General features: G+C 57.8%; 3 protein-coding genes across 6 annotated transcripts in view; 1 reads left to right on the plus strand and 2 right to left on the minus strand.

Moving 5' to 3' along the window:
* Positions 1 to 220: 220 nt before the first annotated feature.
* VSIG10 (V-set and immunoglobulin domain containing 10) lies at positions 221 to 7,294 on the minus strand. The gene is made up of 8 exons (XM_062010244.1): positions 7,211 to 7,294; positions 6,340 to 6,624; positions 3,151 to 3,432; positions 1,489 to 1,770; positions 774 to 884; positions 670 to 682; positions 430 to 584; positions 221 to 308 (listed from the first exon to the last, which is right to left on the minus strand). The coding sequence occupies exons 1-8, from the start codon at positions 7,281 to 7,283 to the stop codon at positions 229 to 231; spliced, it is 1,281 nt and encodes a 426-aa protein (XP_061866228.1). The 5' UTR covers positions 7,284 to 7,294; the 3' UTR covers positions 221 to 228.
* A 2,363-nt stretch (positions 7,295 to 9,657) lies between these two features.
* On the plus strand, positions 9,658 to 11,981 carry PEBP1 (phosphatidylethanolamine binding protein 1). The gene is made up of 4 exons (XM_062010214.1): positions 9,658 to 9,827; positions 10,124 to 10,233; positions 10,807 to 10,907; positions 11,222 to 11,981. The coding sequence occupies exons 1-4, from the start codon at positions 9,693 to 9,695 to the stop codon at positions 11,437 to 11,439; spliced, it is 564 nt and encodes a 187-aa protein (XP_061866198.1). The 5' UTR covers positions 9,658 to 9,692; the 3' UTR covers positions 11,440 to 11,981.
* Positions 11,982 to 13,073: 1,092 nt separating this feature from the next.
* Positions 13,074 to 21,070, minus strand: part of TAOK3 (TAO kinase 3) — an 87,163-nt gene continuing 79,166 nt past the window's right edge. For all 4 annotated transcript variants that reach the window (XM_062010211.1, XM_062010212.1, XM_062010210.1 and 1 more), the window contains 5 exons: positions 20,466 to 20,669; positions 17,266 to 17,505; positions 15,894 to 16,106; positions 15,327 to 15,509; positions 13,074 to 14,663 (listed from right to left, as the gene is read on the minus strand). In XM_062010211.1, coding sequence (XP_061866195.1) covers positions 14,502 to 14,663; positions 15,327 to 15,509; positions 15,894 to 16,106; positions 17,266 to 17,505; positions 20,466 to 20,669 — 1,002 coding nt within the window. In that variant the 3' untranslated portion in view covers positions 13,074 to 14,501. The remainder of the gene's footprint in view (positions 14,664 to 15,326; positions 15,510 to 15,893; positions 16,107 to 17,265; positions 17,506 to 20,465; positions 20,670 to 21,070) is intronic.

Here is a 21,070-nt window from a genome sequence, read left to right on the forward strand (position 1 = left end):
CACCCACAGCTACCCTCTGGGGCTGCCCCACTCCCCTCCCTGGGGATCCCCCTCCCCTGTATAAGTTCCCCCATGCTTTCCATCACAGCCCCCTCCCAGCCCACACCCCCTGCTATGGATTAACTCCAACAGAGTTTGAGAACTTGGGGAAGACAATATTTATGAGAGCAAGGCAGGCTGCCCAGAGGCAGCAGCACCCAGGGCCTGCCCTGCTGCACTTGTTCCCTGTTACCCAGGAGGGCTGCCTTGTGCCTCTTCTCCCCTCGTTTCCTGCAGAGAGACCCCTCTGTGCAGCTCACCATTGCCACCTGCACAGGGCACAGAGCAGAGGCACCTCAGCACCAGCCAACAAGACAAGGAATCACTCCCTCCCTCCCTCTCCCCCCTCCCCAGGGGCTCCTGCCCCGGAGGAGCAGGCACAGGGCTCACCTTCCATGAGGTGGCTGAGGTGAGCAGCCTGGGCACTGTGCCCGTGGACCAGCACCATCTCCTCACGTGTGCTGGAGCTGCTCATGGCCTCTTCTTCCCCCTTCCCCTCATCCTCGGAGTCCACCAGCACTAAGACATCCCCCAGGTCCTGGTTCCTGTGAGGGGCAGAGCCTGTGGTGGGCTGGAAGGCCCAGGGCAGCCCCTCTGCTGGGAGGAGGGCTGAGGAAAATCTCCACTCACCTGAAGGCAGCACCTGAAGGGAGAGAAGGGAGGGGAAGGACAGGGTTAGAAGGGGCAGCCCCCGGGGCAGCGTGCTGCTGGCGGCTGCAGGGCACAGCTCCTACCTCTGGGGCACGGGAGGGGGTTGTAGTACAAGAGGAGCCCGGTGAGGGTGAGAACAGCCAACAAGGACAGAGTCACCAGTGCCCCCACGACCCCGGCGATGTTCACAGGCTCTGCGGGGAGGAGAGGAGACAACCCAGCTGGTCAGTGGGACATGGAGGGTGAGGGAGGCCCAGGGCAAGTACCACAGCAGGTCCCAGGGCCATCTCAGCTCCTGTTTCCCATCATTGCAACAGTCACACCAGCACAAGGAGTGGGGGCTGTGGGCACTCCTACTCCACTGACACACAAAGCCCCACGGTGAGAGCCCTGGGTTTGTGCTCAGGTGCATTTAGTGAAAGCAAACGGCCCCCCAGCACTGCACCCTGAGCAGCTCAGCCCCGAGGAGCAGCTGAGGGAACGGGGGTGTTCCTGTTCCCTACAACAGGAGGCTGCAGGCAGCTGGGGGTTGGTCTCTGCTCCCAAGAAACAAGACAAGAGGAAAGGAGCTCAAGCTGCCCCAGGGGAGGTTGAGGCTGGAGCTGAGGCAGAACTGTTTCCCTGAGAGGGGTGTCAGCCCCTGTGCCAGGCTGTTCAGGGAGTGCCCAGCCCTGGAGGGACCCCAAAGCCGTGGGGCTGAGGTGCTGAGGGCTGTGCTGGGCTGGGCAGGGGAGGGCTGGGACTGCAGGAGCTGAACGGGCTTTGCCAAGCCAAGCGCTTCTGTGAGGCACGACTCACGTTGCACTGTCAGGCAGACCGAGAGCTCCCTCAGCCCCACGGGGTTCTGGGCTTTGCAGACGTAGCAGCCGCCGTCGGAGCGGCGCGAGCAGTTGCGGATGGTGAGGCGGGAGCCGCCCGGCTCCTGCGCCACGCGGTGCCGGCCCCCGGCGCGCAGCTCGGCCCCGGCCCGCAGCCAGCTCAGCCGTGCTGCGGGGCTGCTCTCCCGCACCCGGCAGCTCAGCGTCACCGTCTCGCCCTCCACGCAGGTCCTGGGGGGCTCCGACTCCAGCGAAGGGATCTCTGAACAGCCCAGCGCGGGGAGGAACAGCAGAGACAGAGAGAGAAGAGCAGAGAGAGCCGTTTAACGTGAGGAGATCAGGCATCGGGAAGTGCGGGACAGAGGCCAGTGCAAGATGCTGAGGGGATGGAGCATCTGTGTGAGGAGGAAAGGCTGCAGGCCCTGGGTCTGGGCAGCCTGGAGAAGAGAAGCCTGAGGGGGGAACTCATCAGTGCTGATCAACACCTAAAGAGTGGATCTCAAGAGGATGGGGCCAGTGTTTGTTGTGTGGTGGCCAGTGCCAGGACAAGGGGGAACAGGCACAGGCTGGCACACAGGCAGTGCCACTGGCACAGGAGGAGAAAGTCCTTTGGTGCTGAGCTGAGGGAGCCCTGGCCCAGGCTGCCCAGGGAGGGTGTGGAGGCTCCTTCTCAGGAGGTTTCCAACCCCACCTGGACATGTTCCTGTGCCCCCTGAGCCAGGGGAACCTGCTTTAGCAGGGGCTGCAGCAGCTCTGCAGGGCCCTTCCAGCCCTCACCAGTCTGGGATTCTGTGATCTGACTGATTAATAATCATTGACAGCGGAAAGTCAGACAGGAGTCTGGGACTTGAGGGCTGTGGGGTTGGCATTCAGCTCATGAGACTTTAGCAGCCTCCCAAAGAACGATCCCAGCATCTTCCACACTGCTCAGGCCTTTCTTGGACACATCTTTTGGTGTCCAAGGAAGAGAGAGAGGAGCCAGAAGGCAGATGGCAGTGAAGATAAAGGCAGCCCAGGGATCTTCCTTGGGATTAGAAGAGCTCTTTTGTAGCCCCAACCACCTTTGGAGAATAAACACAGCTCAGGATTCAAAAGCCACTTTACTCAGACCCTCTAGATGCTTGAAGGGAGCCAGAGGGCACACACAGCCCTTCTACTACAAACCCAGTCCTGCCACCCTTCATCTCAAGGCCCTGAAACCACCTCTCAGCCTCACACAGGCAGGAGTGCTTGCATAGGTGAAGGGCTTGGTACAAGGAGATTTGTCAGCCCCTGAAGATCACACAATCATTTTGGTTGGAAAGGCCCTTTAAGCTCATCTCCTTGGGAGTTGAGACCAACCCCCAGCTCACTAGAGCCTCCTGACAGGGAGTTGTTGAGAGCGAGGAGGTCTCCCCTGAGCCTCCTCTTCTCCAGGCTGAACATCCTCAGCTCCCTCAGCAGATTTGTGCTGCAGATGAACCCAAAGCACACCTCACCTGATGGATCTCAGCTGCAGGACTGCTGTGCTCTGTGCAACCCCCTGTGCACAAGCCAGGCCCTGCCATGCTGCCTCAAGAGCATCCCCCACTATCCAGGGGTAGGAATCTGCCCCCTCGTTAGGAGGCTCATTAGGAGCTAATGAGGGGGCAAGTGAACTCACTGATCTCCACGGAGCAGGTGGGCTCCTCCTGCCTGCCCACGTGGCTGCCCACACACGTGAACACTTGGCCGTGGGAGAGCCGGGAGCTGTTGAGCGTCTCCACGTGTGTGTCCGAGGAGCTTGTGGAGCTGATGACCCAGCTGGAGTTCTCCAGGTTGTGCCCTTCTTCTCTCCAGTGCAGGGTGGGGTGTGGATACCCCCCAGGCCACCTGCAAAACAGCTGCAGGAGCAGCCCCGACGAGGAGGTGTCAGCCCAGCACTTGGGGGTTGATTGTGGTGGATCTATCAGCAAGAACAGCAGAAGGTCAGAAACGCCCCCAGGTGACAGCTCTCAGCAGCTCAGGGCTGGAAACCCCTGAGTGCTCCTGTTTGCCATCGTTCCCTTTCAAAATCTTCCTGGTTTCCCCGCCCATCTTGCTCCCTGACCTGTGTCCCACAGCCCCAGGGCACTCTAAATGCCAGCCAAGCAGGGGACTGGCACAGCAACCACAGCTGAGCCTTGGGGGACTAACACAGGGGAGAGGGAAAGGTTCCTGACACAGCTTTATCTAATGGAGATAAGCATCTAAACATGCAGCAGGAGAAAAACACCTCCACACTGCCCTTGGTCCTCATGCCACAGCTACAAGAGGGTGACACTGCTTGAGAACAAGGCTCTGCCTCTCCCCTACGCTGGGGCAAGCACTCAGGCTTCCCAATGGAACAGGGAAAGCGTCAGAGCTCTGACCCAAGGACACAAAAGCAGCTTCTCAGAGTCCCCATTTGGAAGCTGGAGCCCTTCCCCAGGAAGCCCAGCACACAGGTGGAGGAGGCTGCTCCTGGCACACGAGATGCTGTGCCCACAGGGAGTCCTGGCCACTTTGGCTGGCAGCCTCGGGGCCACTGCAGCCAGCCCAGGCGTGCTCTGCTCCTACCTGGCACTGCCAGGAGGTACCACAGAGCCACAAACCACACTGTGCCTGCAGCTTGGGGACAAACTCCAGAGAAGAGCACAGCTGGGGTCAGTCACCACTGGCCTCCTGTAACCACCACCACCACTCTGGTTGTTATTTCAACATAGAAACAACTCCATGACCACAGGACCCCCCAGGCAACAGATTCCAGCAGAGCAGGACTCTCGTGTCCTGCAGGATCAGTTCAGGCTCTCTCCCATCAGCTGGTTCCACACACACACCCCAGCACCTCTCCAAGCACAGCCACACACCAGTGTTTGCTTAACAGCCACAGGGATCCTGGACTCTGATCCAAGAGGAACGAACACCCTGTGCCAGGTTTGCCTCATCCAGCACTGAAGGAGAGTAGCCAGAGAGCTGCACCTCTCGTGCTGCTTCCAGGAACCTGCCTCCTGGAGCCATCCTGAACTCCCAGGCTCTCCCAATACAACTCTCCTGCCTAAATGCCAGCAGAGATCTGTTCCCAAATGTAATACCAAACCCCTACAAACCTCCAGGCACCAAAAAACCCTCACAAGACACCAGCAAAAAGGACCTCAGTGCCCACAGAAGCAACTTCCCTCCAACAGCACACACCAAGGCACCCCTTGGGGCATCCCTTGGAGGTGCTGCTGGAATGTTCTCTCTGCTGCTTGGGTGCTTTAGAAAATGCAGTTTTAAGCAAAAAAAAGGGAGAATTTCTTGGTTCACCTGATGAGATGAGTTGAAGACTGTCTGGTAACTGCCACATGAAGCTGACAGACCCGACACAGGCTCTTTTACAGCAGTGCCAAGCCTGTGTTGGGGAGGTTCCCTCCAGCTCAGGCTGAGCTGCTCCAGTAAGAGCCAATGGGAAAAATCAGAACCCATCCTTCCAGCCTGAGGCTGAGGAGCTTCAGCTTCTGGCCTTTCCTGATGCTGTTTCTCCTGAGCCACCAGACATACCTCTCTCACCTATTTAAGTGCACAGCACTCTTCCCTACCACTTCTGTAACCTTGCCACATCGATCCCACGCTAACAACTGAAGTTCAGAGTGCAGCACCAACACTTGGCATGCCCCAGATATCTTCTGCTCATGACTGTTTTGCACCAGTGCCCCAGATTTAGGGTTCCCTGCTCCTACATTTATGTTCCCTGAAGGAGCCTGGGGTTCAATGCCCTCCATGACCCTCCAGACTCCATCAACAGGTTCATTGCCCCAGGAAGGGAATTTTAACTTGTGTGAACTTACAGAGATTTAATCTGTAACAACCAGGTCCAACTTTTACAACATGCATCCTTCAGCAAGCACGGAGGAGGAAGGAACACCCTGAATGCAAACAGAAAACAGGGCTCACGCAGGGCGGGTGTCCATGGTGAGAGCAGTGAGGAAGGCAGTGAGGAAGGCAGGAGCCACAGGGCACAGTCACCAAAACAGGGAAACAACTGGCAGAAAGCAAATTTCCCCTTTTCTCAACCCTAGAATACGTTCCCAAGAGAGAGGTGGGATGTCTGGGCAAGGGAATAATTCCCTGGCAGAGGGAGGAAAGGACAGTGGTGTGGGAAGTGATCAGCTTGGACACTCCCCAGCCTGACCCTCCAGCTGCTCTGGGAGGATTTCTGAGTGAATCAATGAGTGAATGAAATGGGGATGGAAGTGGGAGTAAACCCCAAAAGACACATGAGGATCAACAGGCTGAAGGGATGGCCTGTGCTAAGAGCAGGCACTCTCCCAGGACACTGCTCCCAGCAGCACGTTTAATGAACGTGGTGTTTCCAGCGAGAGAAGCTCAAGGAAGGCTTCACTGTAAGCCCCAGCACAGGCCAGCTGAGGGGCCTCCATCCTCACCCCAAAACGATGCACCCAGGAAGGGCACAGCACACTGCAAACACCTACTTCAGGGGTATAAACAGACAGTGAGTGGCAGCCCCCACCTGAAGATGATTCAGGTCAAGCCAGCCTGATCCTGAGGCAGGAGCCACCCTGGAAGAGCCACAGGACATCAACGATCAGCCCAAACACTCCATTGTCATCACCAATGCAGTAAGAAACCATAGGGAGGACATAGGGGTTGGCAGTTGCCAACTTGTCCTTGCCAGACCTTTTAGATACAGGTCTGGTTGCTCCTGAGTGAAGGTGTAACTGGGCAGCAGCAGCAGCCTGCTCACAGCTTTTGCACAGTAAGGCCATTTTGCCCTTTCTTTTTACACCATTTCCCCAGTGTCAGACCAATCTGGGGACCTGTGAGACCGAAGGGAGGCAATTCACAGACTTACTGGCTACCAGGAGCTGGACTCTGTGCTCGTGGTCTGTCTTGTTCAGCACCTCCTTGCAAGTGTAGTTGCCCTCGTCCTGCACTCGCAGCCCCGCGATGCGCAGAGAGCTGTTGTCAACCAGCGAGAAACGCACGTCTGGGGGGAAGGTGACCCTCGAGGAGAAGAGTGGGGGGAAGGAGTGGGGGTCCCCTTGAAACCACACCACCTCAGTTGCTTCTTTGGAAACATTTCGGCAGAAAAGGAGGATGGTTCCTCCAGCCTTGCCAAAGACCACTTCCTCTGTTCCTGCAGCACAGAAGGGATGGCGTTAGGGATCCGGGGAGCTGGCAAAACCCTCCTCTGTCAGTAGAGACCTGAACACTGGACATGTGTTGACCCTCTGGGGTGCTGGCCAGGGGGGCTACTGTCAAAGCACCTCCAAGATGCATCTAGTGACTAAAAACATGTAGAAGGACATGGCTTAAAAGGCTCAACAGGAAAGCAGGGACAGGCTATTTCTGCCTGAGAGAGTGAGGTAGCAAATAAGTGACCTGAGAGAGATGGGGAAGAGAAGCATCAGAACACTGATGTTGGGTCACAGCCATGTCCAATGATTTATTGGACCACTTGCCCAAGTAGCCTCATCCCTGCACTGCTCAGGGGAGCCCACGGTACCGAAACAGGAGATGGGAACTGCACCAGTACCAGTAGCCACTGGGGAACGCAATGCAACTGCTGATATTCCGCTGACAGATGGCACCTGGACCCTATGGCCAAGAGCTTTTTCGAGAGAATTCATCCCGGGAGCTCCCTTTAGGAGAGCAGAGGGATGAGGCGCTGCCAGGAGAGCCCCAGTGGCCGCGCACCAACCCTCCCCTCAGCCCCCCGCTACCTGCGGCAGCCCGGCGCGGCACCAGCCTCCAGACGCAGAGGGCGAGGACGAAGCGGGCTGCGGGCAGCCGCATGGCCGAGCCGCTGCCGGAGCCTCCTGCTGCGGGGAGGCGGCGCCGCCTGGCCTCGCCCCGGCCGGCGGGCAGGGCAGGGCGGGCACACCGGGGCGGGCCGTCCCGCTCACCGCGCCCCGGGCGGGGGTCCGTGTCACCCCTCACCTCGGGCAGCCCCTCAGCGCGGCTGACCCGAGGGACCGGGCGATACCTGGGGAGAATCGCCCTGCAGAGCCCATCCAGCACAACCCTGCTCCATCAGGGGCACAGGAACGTGTCCAGGTGGGGTTGGAAACCTCCCGAGAAGGAGCCTCCACACTCTCCCTGGGCAGCCTGGGCCGGGGCTCCCTCACCTCGGCACCAAAGGAGTTCCTCCTGTGCCAGGGGCACTGCCTGTGTGCCAGCTGATAATCGACTACAAATTGTGCCACAAACTCCGTGACTCTGGGATATGGGTGAAAAAATAATGATAGTGGACAGCAGCTTACCCAGAGCTGGAGAGGAAAGAAGCAGAGCACGGAGGGAATGGCAGGAGAAAGCAGGGGGAAAGGGTAGAAGATGAGCTTCCCCACAGCTGGAGAGGCCCCAGGGACGCAGGTAACAGCACAAATGTTGTCGGTTTCTACAAAGGCATTCCCTAGGGTGAGAGTGACCTGGCACAAAGGCATTCCCTACGGTGAGAGTAACCCAGCACAAAGGCATTCCCTAGGGTGAGAGTGACCCGGCACAAAGGCATTCCCTAGGGTGAGGGTAACCTGGCACAAAGGCATTCCCTAGGGTGAGGGTAAGGTGGCACAAAGGCATTCCCTAGGGTGAGAGTAACCTGGCACAAAGGCATTCCCTAGGGTGAGAGTGACCTGGCACAAAGGCATTCCCTAGGGTGAGAGTAAGGTGGCACAAAGGCATTCCCTAGGGTGAGGGTAACCTGGCACAAAGGCATTCCCTAGGGTGAGAGTGACCTGGCACAAAGGCATTCCCTAGGGTGAGAGTAAGGTGGCACAAAGGCATTCCCTAGGGTGAGGGTAACCTGGCACAAAGGCATTCCCTAGGGTGAGAGTAACCTGGCACAAAGGCATTCCCTAGGGTGAGAGTAAGGTGGCACAAAGGCATTCCCTAGGGTGAGAGTGACCTGGCACAAAGGCATTCCCTAGGGTGAGAGTGACCTGGCACAAAGGCATTCCCTAGGGTGAGAGTGACCTGGCACACAGGCATTCCCTAGGGTGAGAGTAACCCGGCACAAAGGCATTCCCTAGGGTGAGAGTGACCCGGCACAAAGGCATTCCCTAGGGTGAGAGTGACGTGGCACACAGGCATTCCCTAGGGTGAGAGTGACCTGGCACAAAGGCATTCCCTAGGGTGAGAGTGACCTGGCACAAAGGCATTCCCTAGGGTGAGAGTGACGTGGCACACAGGCATTCCCTAGGGTAAGGGGCACAGCCAGCACAGGGGCACATGGCAGCAGCTGGTTGAACAAACCATCCCAGTGCCAAGCTTTCTTTGTTTTTCCTGGCTCATGCCATGTGGACCCAACGGCCCTGCCTTGTCCCCCAGGGCAGACAGCAGCCCCCGGGCTGGGCTGTTCTGGGCAGTGACACGCACACAACGTCTCTGTGTGACCCCACAAGGGTGCAGGTGTCCTCAGGTGCGTGCGGGATGCCTTACTGCACATCGCCGCCAGTCCGCAGCGGCCATGGCCCGCTGCGCTAAGGTGTGCAGTGAGCAGAGCGCCCAGATCCACAGGCTGCTCGCGCTGGGCCTTGCTGCGTAATTAACCTAATTAGCGGCGGGGCCGGGCCGTCGGGCAGAGGCAGCCGTGCAGCCTTGGGTCACTGCCGCGGCCCGCCCGCCTGGGGGCGCTGCGGAAAGCGCGGCGGCGCGTCCGCCAATGGGGGCGGGAGGCGGGCGGGGCGCGGCGGCGCGTCCGCCAATGGGGGCGGGAGGCGGGCGGGGCGCGGCGGCGCGTCCGCCAATGGGGGCGGGAGGCGGGCGGGGCGCGGCGGCGCGTCCGCCAATGGGAGCGGGAGGCGGGCGGGGCGCGGCGGCGCGTCCGGCAATGGGGGCGGGAGGCGGGCGGGGCGCGGCGGCCGTCCGCCAATGGGGACGGGAGGCGGGCGGGGCGCGGCGGCGCGTCCGCCAATGGGGGCGGGAGGCGGGCGGGGCGCGGCGGCGCGTCCGCCAATGGGGGCGGGAGGCGGGCGGGGCGCGGCGGCGCGGGCGGGGCGCGGCGGCGCGGGCGGGGCGCGGCGGCGCGGGCGGGGCGCGGCGGCGCGGGCGGGGCGCGGCGGCGCGGGCGGGGCGCGGCGGCGCGGGCGGGGCGCGGCGGCGCGGGCGGGGCGCGGCGGCGCGGGCGGGGCGCGGCGGCGCGGGCGGGGCGCGGCGGCGCGGGCGGGGCGCGGCGGCGCGGGCGGGGCGGGAGCTGCAGTCGCGGCCATGGCGGTGGACCTGGGGCTGTGGAGCGGGCCGCTGAGCCTCACCGAGGTGGAGCAGCAGCCGGCGCACCCGCTGCGGGTCAAGTACGGCTCCGTGGAGATAGACGAGCTGGGCAAGGTGCTCACGCCCACCCAGGTGAGCGGGGCTGGGCAGAGCGGGGCTGAGCAGAGCGGGGGCGGGGGCGGCCCAGCGGCCGGGCGCCGTCGCTTGCGGCAGCTCCCGCCGGAGCCGCTCCGGGTGCGGGGGAAGAGAGCGGGGCCCCGCTTTGCTGTGGGCCCGGGCAGGCCGGGCGCCGCGCTGCAGAAGCCGCCCCCGGCGGGCCGGGACGAACGGCCGTGACCTCGTCTGTCGGGAGGTTGCGCCGGCCACGCGTGGTCCCCGTGTGCAGGCGGCAGGGCTGCCAGCTGACCTTAACGCCCTCATCCCTCCAGGTCCAGCATCGCCCCACCAGCATCGAGTGGGACGGCTGTGATCCGCAGAAGCTTTACACCCTGGTTCTCACGGACCCGGATGCTCCCAGTAGGAAGGACCCGAAGTTCAGGTAACGAGGGCAGGCAGCTCCCTCTCTTGCCTGGGGAAAACAGAGCATCCCTCTTGGTCAGAGCAGAGGCTTAGAAGGGAGCATGCTCAGCCTAAGGTGCCACAGCAAGTCTGTGGCCTGGGATAGAAACTGTCCTTCTGTCTGTCCTCGAGTCAGGGACAGCATGGGGAGGAGCAGCTGCTTCTTTCAGGGAGGTCTGTGGCTTGGAGAAGCACAGCATCTGCTGCTTGCTCTAATTTGGCATGTCTGTGAGCTGAACTGGGTCAGCCTATGCTAGCAGTGGAGTCTTCAACCTGGGACCAGCTCCCCTTTCTCCAGCAGAGCTTGGAAGCATGTGGGACACGCACTGTCAGGGGTCAGGCTTTGGGTTTCCTGGAGCCATGCAGATAAGAGAACTGGTTCTGAGAGGCTCGGGCTGCTGAAGGAGGTTGTACCTGCTCTAGGGCTGGTGCTCTTTGGCCTTGGTGGACCAGGCCAGCTGTCAGCCTTATGGAACAGCAGCACCTTGGGGTATATAAAGAGCCTTGGCTGGGTTGTGATGCAGTCTGGTTGTTTTTTGCCACCTTCTTTCAGGGAATGGCATCACTTCCTGGTGACCAACATGAAAGGCAACGATGTGGGGAGCGGGACTGTGCTGTCGGACTACGTGGGCTCGGGCCCTCCCAAAGGAACAGGTGGGTAGCCAGATGGCAGGGGGCAGGGCAGGAGGCCTGCAGGAAATTGACTGTGTGCCTGGGCAAACATTGTGCTGGGGGAATGGGTTGCTGGGGCCAAGGCCAGCGCAGGCACCTATCACCACTGTCCTATTGCCTGCAACAGGCTTGTGCTGCGGGGAAGCACCAGCCCAGGCACGACACGAGCTGTTGAGCACCTCTGGGGCATCCTCTCTGAGCTCCTTTAGCTCGGTGCCCATTTCCCTGCTCTCCCGAGGTGGCTTTGGAGTGAAGCCCAGCGCGTGAGCTGGGTTGACGCTGTCCCCTCCCCACAGGGCTGCACCGCTACGTGTGGCTGGTGTACGAGCAGCCCAAGCAGCTGAGCTGCACCGAGCCCATCCTCTCCAACCGCTCCGGCGACAAGCGAGGCAAGTTCAAGGTGGCTGCTTTCCGCAGCAAGTACGGGCTGGGGGTGCCCGTGGCCGGCACGTGCTACCAGGCAGAGTGGGATGACTACGTGCCCAAGCTCTACGAGCAGCTGTCAGGGAAGTAGGGCGCGTGGAGCAGCACTGTGAGCACCCCCTGCCCCCCGCAGCCCGGGCCGTGCGGAACACGGCGCTGTAGCTTTGGTTAGTGAGCTGAACCCCACTGCTCCCACCCTGACCCCTGCCACTGTTCCCTGTCACTGGCCTGACCCTGTGTCCCTCTCGGTGTGCTCCAGGCCTGTGCTGGGCCTCAGCTGCCTCCCTTGGGCCTGGCTGCTGTCCCCAGGGGAAGGCAGAGCCCTTGCCAGGGGCTGTTGCTGAGGGATGTCTGCTGTACTGAAGGCGGGATGTGGGGACAGAACCACTTGTGGGTTGGTGCTCTCCTTCCAGGAGAGCAGAGAGCGTGCTAAGGGAAGCTCCTCTGTTTGTTTGTTTCTCTCCTTTGATTTTCCCCCCCCCCCAATGAACCACTAATGAGGGTGGAGCAGCTGGGAGGCACAGGGCCCTGCCTTCTGCTCTGCTGCTGCTCAGCTGAGCACACTTTGTTCTGTCATGACCTCGTGTTAACATGCTCTTTGCTCACAGTGCAATTAAAAACTTACCAAGGTGATGATGGTGTGAGAGTTGTCTTCTTGGGGCTGAGGGCAGTGCTGACAGGAGGAGCTTCTGGTCTTTGGGTTCCCTTCTTCCTCCTGCACAGAGGCTGTGCCCAGGGGCAGGGGCTCCCTGCTCCCAGCAGTGCTGCCTGCAACAACTGCTGATGCTGGAGGAAGGCAAAGCCCTTGTGGCTTTCTGTCCAACAGCTTAACCTCATGTGGATTTGCATCTTCTCACCTTGAGGTGCAGGATGCTGCTGCAGTGAAGGCTCCTGCCAGAGCCGCTTCAGATAGTCAGAGGATGCTTCTTGTTCCAGAGCTGTTGTGAAGACTCTCCCTCCTGCAGCAGTTGGACTCTGGTACCAGCCTTGTTCCCTGCAGCTGCTGGGGTCTGGGGGGAGCAGAGGCAGCTGTTAAAGAGCCCCCCCAAACCCCACAGGCAGCTCCTTGGGGAGCACCAACAGCTCTACTGACCTGAAGCCACTTCCCTGCTGAGCTGTAGGGTCCCCCTGGCTCTCCTCATCCTCCAGCATCTCCCAGCAAGGCAGAAAACAAACCTTGGGTCTGGTCTGATGTCTTTAAAAGGTTAAAAAAAAAGGTGAAGCAGATGTAATTCTCCTTCCTGGAAGGATGAGCAGCCTTACCCCTGCCTCAGGCTGAGAAACAGCCATCAACCACCTCCAGGTGCTGCTGGGGCATGGGGCTGGAACCAACGGGGTGGTTCTGGCTCAAGAGGGGGTTTTGTTTGAAATGGCAACATTTAAACAGGATGGAGGGTTTTCAGGAAAGGACTCGAGCCAGAGCACGTGTGGAGACAGGCCCTGAGAGCTGCACTTGTCCCTGGGCCCAGCACAGAACTGAGCTACAACCCCTCTGAGCCTGAAAAGCTCCAGAGGCAGAGGAGGAGGAGGAAGGCCACAGCGGGGCCCCCAATGAGACAGCCAGGCGTTGTGATCAACACTTTTATTTACAAATATAATTAAAAGCTCTGACAGTAATTCATGCTCTTCCTCAGAACCTGGAAAAGGGGCTTTTGGTTGCTTTGTTGGGGGGGGTTGGGGAGTTTTGTGTGCTTTTTAAAGTGCATGCAAAAGAAATAAAGCCTCTTTGTTTTTTTTTTCCTCTTTTTATTGTAAGAAAATACACAGTTTGAAAGTGTGAATAATGCAATATTTATGACCAAGATCATGGGGTTTGGGGGTGGACTCGGGGGGAGGAACAAAGGAAAAAAAAAAACCAAATAAAACAAAACAAAAACCAAACCAAAGCAAAGAAAGGTAGGAAGGGGCTGGGTGAGCAGCCGGGCTGGGTGAGCAGCCGGGGCTGGGAGGGAGCAGGAGGGGTGGGGAGGGAGCAGGAGGGGCTGGGAGGGAGCAGGAGGGGCTGGGAGGGAGCAGGAGGGGCAAGGAGGGGGGGAAAGAAGTAAAAAAATTCTTGATCAGAGAAAACAGTTAAAATACAATATGAAAATAAGTAAAAGCTCTCCTTAAATTCCTTCTATACACAAAATACACCATTTGACAAAGCCCAATTTGTGCTACTGGGATCCCGTGGGCTCGCTTGGTTCCTTTAGTATTTATTTTAAGCGTATTCCCATTCTCTGCGACAGCAGAAAATGATTCTGATACAATCAAGGAAGAGGCCACGGCACCAGGGCTTCCCCCCCCAGCCCCCCCCCAGCCTCCTGCTTCTTAAAAATCACCCAGCTCTTCCCCCCCCTCCCCCACACCCCCCTGTCCCCCCCAAACCCCCTCCTCGGCAGTCACCGCGGATATGTACAGCCCCCAGCAGGGGGGTGCTTCAGTTACCTTGTGGTTTTTTGTTTGGTTTTTTTTTGCTTGTTTTTCTCCTGTAAAATGTATCAAATGTTTTTTTTTTTTATTTATTATTATTATTATTTTTCAATCTGTAATAAAACCTCTTTTTATTATTATTTAATTAATTATTCCTGATGAATAAATACCAAAAAAATAAACATAAAATAACATTATGCAGCAGCTAGTTCAGGTAAGGCTGCGGATTCAGTCTCTCTCCCCCTGGGTTTGGGACTATCTCTTGACTATTACTCATTAGTAAAAGGGGTTTTTTTGCTCATCCTTTCATAGATTGGTGCTAAAATGAAGGATTGCTCCAAAGCAACACACCTCCCTTGGGGTTTGGTTTTGGTTGGTTTTTTGTTGGGGTTGGGGTTTTTTTTTTTTCCCTCCTCTCCCAAAGTTTCTTTCATTTGTTCCCTTGAAACATTGTTTTGTTGCACAGAGACATCGATAACTGTGACAAACCATGGACAAGAGCCGGCGGGAGCTGCCCTGCGCCGGGGCTGGGCTCGGGGAAGGGGGCCCCTGATGGAGTTAGAATATACAGGCACTAGTCCGACACGATGTCAGGAAGAGAGACAGAAAGAGAGAGAGCACGCCCGGTCACATGGGGAATGTTGGGTTTGCAAGTTTGCTCCTTGTTTTGTTTGCTTTTTGTTGTGTCTGTGTGTGTGTGTGTGTGTGTGTGTGTGTTTAAATGGCAAAAGAAATTTACTCTCATCTATAGTCCTCCTTGGGATATTCTAACGTGACCAGATTCCCAAAGCCCATCCGCAAGCTCTCCATGTCAAACGTCTCGATCTCCCGTTCCTGCCTCTCCAACAGAAACTTGATCCTCTCGCTGCGTTCCTTCTGCAGGGCAGCCAGCTCCTCTTCGATCTGAAAGAGGCAGAGTCAGCAGCCTCCAGGCAGGGAAACCCCTGGGGCAGAGCAGGGCAGCCTCTGGGGCAGAGAACACCCTGGGGCAGAGCAGGGCAGCCTCTGGGGCAGACAACACCCTGGGGCAGAGCAGGGCAGCCCCTGGGGCAGACAACACCCTGGGGCAGAGCAGGGCAGCCTCTGGGGCAGAGAACTCCCTGGGGCAGAGCAGGGCAGCCTCTGGGGCAGACAACACCCTGGGGCAGACAACACCCTGGGGCAGACAACACCCTGGGGCAGAGCAGGGCAGCCTCTGGGGCAGAGAACACCCTGGGGCAGAGCAGGAGAGCCTCTGGGGCAGAGAACCCTCTGGGGCAGAGCAGGGCAGCCCACAGGCAGAGAATACCCTGGGGCAGAGCAGGGCAGCCCTCAGGGTAGAGAACACCTTGGGGCAGAGCAGGGCAGCCCACAGGCAGAGAACACCCTGGGGCAGAGAACCCTCTGGGGCAGAGAACCCTCTGGGGCAGAGAACCCTCTGGGGCAGAGCAGGGCAGCCCTCAGGGTAAAGAACCCCCTGGGGCAGAGCAGGGCAGCCTCTGGGGCAGAGAACCCCCCCCAGGGCAGGGCAGCCTCCCTCCACACCAATGCCATGTGCCCTCCTGGCAGCCTCCTCCCCAAAGGTACCTTTTGTTCAAGGTGTGCCCTGCGCAGTGACACCCGTTGCTCCAGCTTCTGGAGTTCCCTCTCGTGCTGTGCTTCTGTCTGCATCTTGATTTTGCTCTGGTAGGCATTGAGCAGCTCCATCTCCTGCTGGAGTTGCAGCCTCAGGGCTTGGCATTCCGCTTCTTGGGCCTCGTCCAGCCGCAGCTGTAAGAGCGTTGGGGGAAACAAGGTTCAGATCTCCCCTCGTGACTCTGCTGATGCTGTACCAGGCAGCCACGGTGGCAGAGGGAGAAGCAGGATGGGCTTCAGCAAGAGCAGTTTCACCACTCAGGCAGAGGCAAACTGAGAGGCCCCTGAGAAGACCCAACTCTCCACAAGCCCCTCAGGTGAGGGGCAGGAGGGGAAGGATCGGGGATGCTCAGCCCAGAAAAGTGCCCTGATGGGGGACTTTCAGAAGCCGTTGTCAATGCAACTGCATCACTCACTGTGCAGTGTCTGGAACAAGGACACAGGGACACAGCCTGCTGCAGGGACCACCCCCTGCCCAAGGACCACCTCCCCCTGCCCAGGGAACCCTCCTGCACCCACCGCTTGCGAGGCCATCATCTCGTTGATGCTCTGCTCGTACTGCTCTGCCAGGATGGCGAGCTTCCTCGTCTGCTCGTCCTTCAGACTCTTCAAAATTGTCTTGTGCTCACTCTTTGGAGTTACTTCCAGCTGGTGATTCTTCAGTGCTTTGTACTGCTTAGTTTGCACTTTGCATGTGTCCTGGAACTGCTTTTTGATCTGCATTTCCATAGCCTGCCAAAGAAGGAACGGTGTGAAGGGCAGGAAGAGCTTTGGGAATGCAGAGGTTGTGGCACATCCTGATGGGCACCACAGTGCCCCTGTCCTCGCTGCCTCCTGCCCTGCCCCAGGTGAGCAGGATGTGCTCTGCACAGGCAGTGACCCACCACCGAGCACCAGCTGCTCGTGATGATTGTTCCTGTGCCCCTGATCCAGGGTAACCTGCTTTAGCAGTGGCTTGGGCTGGATGAGCTCTGCAGGGCCCTTCCCACCTCCACCATGATCCTTCAGTCCTACGAGCACCAGCCCAGGCCCTGCTGCAGCACCACCCACCCATGGGCCTGGGCCACAACAGGATGCACCAAGCCCTTAGCCCTGGGCATCTCCATCCTCTCCTCAGCTCCCCGTGTGTCACCCAGCCTGTCACCCTGCCCTCTGCCTCCCAAAAAGGGTTTGCTTTTTCAAGGCCTCCCCCATGTGCTCCATGAGACCTCAGAGCTGTCACCCAGGTGTGACAAGAGCACAAAAGCCATGTGTGTGCCTGGACAGTGTGAGGAAAAGCAGGATCTCCCCTGGCAGCTCAGAGGCTGCAACTGACCTGCAGCCCAGCAGGGCTGAGCCCAGGGCCAGCACACACACCTTCCCTCTCGCTATTGACTTTGGAAGTGAGGAGCTATCTCCCACTCCCTTTGCAGATGGAGGTTTATAGGCTGACACCAGCAAGGGCCTGCAGAAAGCACAGCTCCTCAGAAGCAAATTGTGTAATACTTTGCTGCTATTTTTACCCAGCAGCCTCCATCAGCACAACACTCCAAAACCCCTCAGCTAGCTGCTCGCTGTAACAGCCCACAGCTCCTTCATCCCCTGTGCAATGGGAAGGGCTGCAAGGCAGAGCAGGCACTCAATCACAGAACCATTTGGGTTGGAAAAGCCCTTTCATCTCCTGCAGTCCCAGCCCTCCCATCCCCCTGCCCAGCCCACCACTAACCCCTGGCCCTCAGCACCTCGGCTTTGGGATCCCTCTATGGCTGGGCACTCCCCCAGCTCCCTGGGCAGTGTCCAACAAGTTCTTCAGCCTAAAGCTCCCCTGGGGTTGCCGTACAGCACGGGTGCTGCAGGGAGGAGGTGGCCAGAGGTGGGGAGAGGAGAGGAGGAGGGGGGAAGCTCCCAGTACCTTCAGGTTCTTTGGTTGCTGCCGGAGCTCCATGAAGTGCTTCCTGTGCAGCTCCCGCTCGCGCCGCTTGTTGTACTCGAGCTGGTTCTCGAGCTCGGTCTGGTGCTGCAGGCGGATGAGGTCCATGCGCAGCTTCTGCAGCGTGTGCAGCTGCCTGTACTCCAGCTCGCGCGTGGACTCGTCGTGCCGGATCAGCATGGCGTGCTCCATCTCCTTCTGCGTCCGCTTCTTGTTCAGCTCCTGCACGGGGGGCACAGCAGAGCACAAGGCAAAAACTGAGGAGCTCATTCTGTCTGCTCTGAGCTGCAGGAGCTGGGTTTGCCAGGCTGGGGGTCCTGGCTGCTCCTCAGCCGTGTGCCACAGGGACACACAAGCTCGGCAGCACTGGCAGCACAGCGGCTCCTTAACAGCCTGCAGCATTAAGCAGCGCTCCTTATGACAGCTCTGGGTGCGTGGGGGATCTCTCCTCCTCATGTGCACCCCAAGGGCCAAAAGCACTCACTGTATACATGAAGAAAAGGAATATTCCTGTAAGCCTGATGCATTCACTGGTACATTGTGCAACTGCCCCCCTGCAAGTGCACTGAATATTGGGAGAGGGCCCTGGGGGTGGTTGTGGGGTGGACTAGAACTCAGTTTGCCCACACACGGTCACACCTCACAGCTTGGCACTTTCTGCTCTTGTCACTCAGCAGGAGCAGGATGCTCAGCACTGAGTGGCACACAAATTGCCCTTTAGCACCAGTCTGACTGCACAAAGGGTGGCTGCTCTTCCCTTCTTTGCATCTTTGGTATCAGCACTACGGGACGCTAATCGAGCAGCCACGGAGCATCCTTCCCTCCATCCTCCTCTGTCACTTGCTCTCCCGGGCAGTCCCCAGCAGGTGGCACTGGGACCCCACACCAGAGCTCTGGGACTCCTGGGATCCCCAGAAGTTTTGAGAAGTACATCCCGGGGTGGTCAGAGGTGGTGGGGCTGAGCTAGGTGGGGTGCTGCCAGAACTGGGGGATCTTATCTGTCTGGTTTCAATCACTTCGAGCCCCTGCCAGGCACTGGGGGTTGAGGCTTCTCTCATATCACAGGAGGGTGAAAGCAGAGGTGAGCAGCTCCAACACCCAGTAGGGAAGAAAAACACTGGAACCTGCCCCTGTGCAGAAGTGGGTTTGAGCCCTGGGCACCACACGGTTTTAGAAGTGAGGATACAGCCCAAACTTCACCCAATTTTGCAATGTGCCCCTAAGAGTTCCTGCAGAGGGGAGAGAAAGAGACCAGATTCCCTGCTCACTGCTAATATTTCTGTCTCAAGGTATTGGCAACAACCTGTGGAGCACAGAGCTGAATCCAGCCCAGCAGCTGTGCCCCTTGCTGGTATGTGGTGACCTTCACAGATGGTCTGTTGGCTCACCCCTGAGCTCTCAGCTTTACACACTCATGGCTGTGCTGCAGGCTAGAGGAGAGGCACAGTGGGGGCTACCAGGGGTTACCTAGGGGCTACTCAGTGGGCAGTGCCCAGTGCTGGCTCAGCCAAACCAGCCCCTGCAGTAGAAGCAAAAAGAACATAATCTAGTTATTCTGAGTTGTGGCTTGCATGCTGTAAACCTGTTGTAATTCCCCATGAGCACCTGCAAAGGGGCACTTCAGCCCCTCTGGCTGCCACAGCTGTGACAGGTTTAGGCTAGAGGATGGGGCAGGAAACAGGGCCAGGCTGTGTCTCTGCATTCTTGGCCATAAGGATGTTGCACATATTCACACTGAAGCAAAACTTGCACCAGGACAGCCAAGACTAAAACTTGGATCTGCTGATGTGCTGAAATCATTTCCCATTGTGCCTCCACCTTGGGACAGGCCAGGACAGCAGAGCCAGGCTCTTCTGCCCATTGCAGTTCACTCAGCATGGACAGCCAGAGGCACTTCTCACAAACACCTTTCCACTTGCACAAAACCAACCTCTGTGGTCACTTAAAACACCAAAAGAAAACACCCTCTGAAAGTGTTATTTACTCCAGGTGTTGACCCAGTGCATTTGCAGTCAGTAGGGATGTCATGGTCAGGAAATAAACACTTGGATCATTCTGAAAATCAGGTCTCTCTTAAGAGAGCTTAACTGCAGGAGCTCAGAGGAGTGCTTCCTGGCTAAAGCATCACACCAGGCAGTTGAATTCTGTTCTCATCCCTGTCACAGAGCTTACAAGCTGTGACAGAGTCACCCAAAGGTGACTTTTACAGTCCTTCAGTTCCAGGGCGCCCAAGTGGAGATGGCTGGATGTGGTTTGCTGAGCTCAACCCCAGGCATGTCTGCAGACAAGGGCACCAAAGCTCCAAACAGGTAAAATACAGAGCAATGTTATGGGTGCTGGAAAACTGGATGGCAGCAGACTAAATACATGAGTGTTGGAACGTTTTGACCACTCACTCTCTCAGCCTTCACTAAAATACCTTCCCATGTGACAGTCTCCATCCAAAAATAACATCCATGAAGAATTCAGACACTCTAGTGATGACCACAGGAAAATCTACAAGTAATAGTTCTTTCTCCAAAGTGGTTTTTGGCTACAGGCAGCCCATAAGGGAAGGGGGAGTAACTGATGAGGAAAAGCAAGCTGCTGAAGGGCTTCTCATCAACAAACTGTCACCCATTCTGTGCACTGCTGTGAGCAGAGCCTCATGGAAAAGCAACATCTGATGATCATCACCAGAACACAGTTACACGAGAGGACCGAACTTCTGGTGCTTCTTACAGCTCCACCATTTCATCTGCAAGCTCCATACTGATCTTTTCAGGTTATTACTGGTTTGTTACACAGATTTCAATGGAGTAAGTTTTCTTTAGCCAATAAGCAGAACTCGTCCCGTGCTGCCCTTTCAGCCACCCCACTGTCAGCCCTGGAACAACACACAGCACAAACTGCCCTGTGCTGCACAAAGACCTCAGCAGGATCCTCAAAATCTGACAACCCAGGTGCTCAGATCTGGCCAGAGCAGGTGGCCCACATCATTGCAAAGCAGCAATGCCACCCCTCCTCAGTGAATAATAAAAGCAGCCACACTTGTGAGGAAAACTGTCACCCAAAACACCTTTCCTGCATTTGTCTCAGTTCTGTTTAGCAAGTGGAAACGTGAAGATTTAATTCAGCCAGCAAGACTGTTTTACAGCAAGAGCTACAGGGAAGCTTGGGAAAGGAAGTGAGGAGTGCCATACTTCCCGAATGTTCTGCTGCTCCATCTCGTGCCTCTTGATCATCGTTTTTCTCTTGAAGAAACGGCAGTTTTTGTCGTAGTAGAGTCTCTGCTGGCTGAGAAGATGGGCCTCCTCTTCAGCCTGTGTGTGCTGCAGGTTCTCTTTATGTTTGGATATTCTTTCTTGCTTCTCTTTCTTGGGCGTGCTGTGGTCCTCGTTCATCTCCTGCATGCACACAGGGGCAAAGCCAAGACTTCCCTTAGGATCACACTGAGACAGGATCTGGAGGCCCCTCAGCCACTGCTGACTCCTCTGCTACAAAACCCTGAGTACAGTCCCTGGCCCTAGGCCATGCCCAGCCCTGCTGCCTCTGGAGCTGCATTATGATCCACCAAGAGGAGGAAGTGGCCATCAGACACAGACGTGCCAGTGGCCAGACATTGTGGCAATGAAGTGACAGTAACACACCGCTGCAGGGGAGGCTCTGGCTGCCCAGGGGAGAGACTGGCCCAAACCCTCTGGGCTCCCTCTCCAGCTCTGCACTCACTTTACAAAGGAGTCAGTTTGGGCTTGAGTTTTATTTCAACAGGACCCATGGTGAATCAGACACCCAACAAGGCTCCTCC

The sequence above is a fragment of the Colius striatus genome, chromosome 17 (genome assembly GCF_028858725.1).
Source record: "Colius striatus isolate bColStr4 chromosome 17, bColStr4.1.hap1, whole genome shotgun sequence".
Taxonomy (NCBI): domain Eukaryota; kingdom Metazoa; phylum Chordata; class Aves; order Coliiformes; family Coliidae; genus Colius; species Colius striatus.

Excerpts from the sequence above, each read along its gene's own strand:
- VSIG10 (XM_062010244.1), bottom strand. The coding sequence starts at position 7,283 with ATGCGGCTGCCCGCAGCCCGCTTCGTCCTCGCCCTCTGCGTCTGGAGG. Across the intron at positions 1,771-3,150 it reads CACCTGCTCCGTGGAGATCA|AGATCCCTTCGCTGGAGTCG; the intron begins GTGAGTTCACTT and ends TGGGCTGTTCAG. Across the intron at positions 885-1,488 it reads GGTCTGCCTGACAGTGCAAC|AGCCTGTGAACATCGCCGGG; the intron begins GTGAGTCGTGCC and ends TCCTCCCCGCAG.
- PEBP1 (XM_062010214.1), top strand. The coding sequence starts at position 9,693 with ATGGCGGTGGACCTGGGGCTGTGGAGCGGGCCGCTGAGCCTCACCGAG. Across the intron at positions 9,828-10,123 it reads AGGTGCTCACGCCCACCCAG|GTCCAGCATCGCCCCACCAG; the intron begins GTGAGCGGGGCT and ends TCATCCCTCCAG. Across the intron at positions 10,234-10,806 it reads AGGAAGGACCCGAAGTTCAG|GGAATGGCATCACTTCCTGG; the intron begins GTAACGAGGGCA and ends ACCTTCTTTCAG.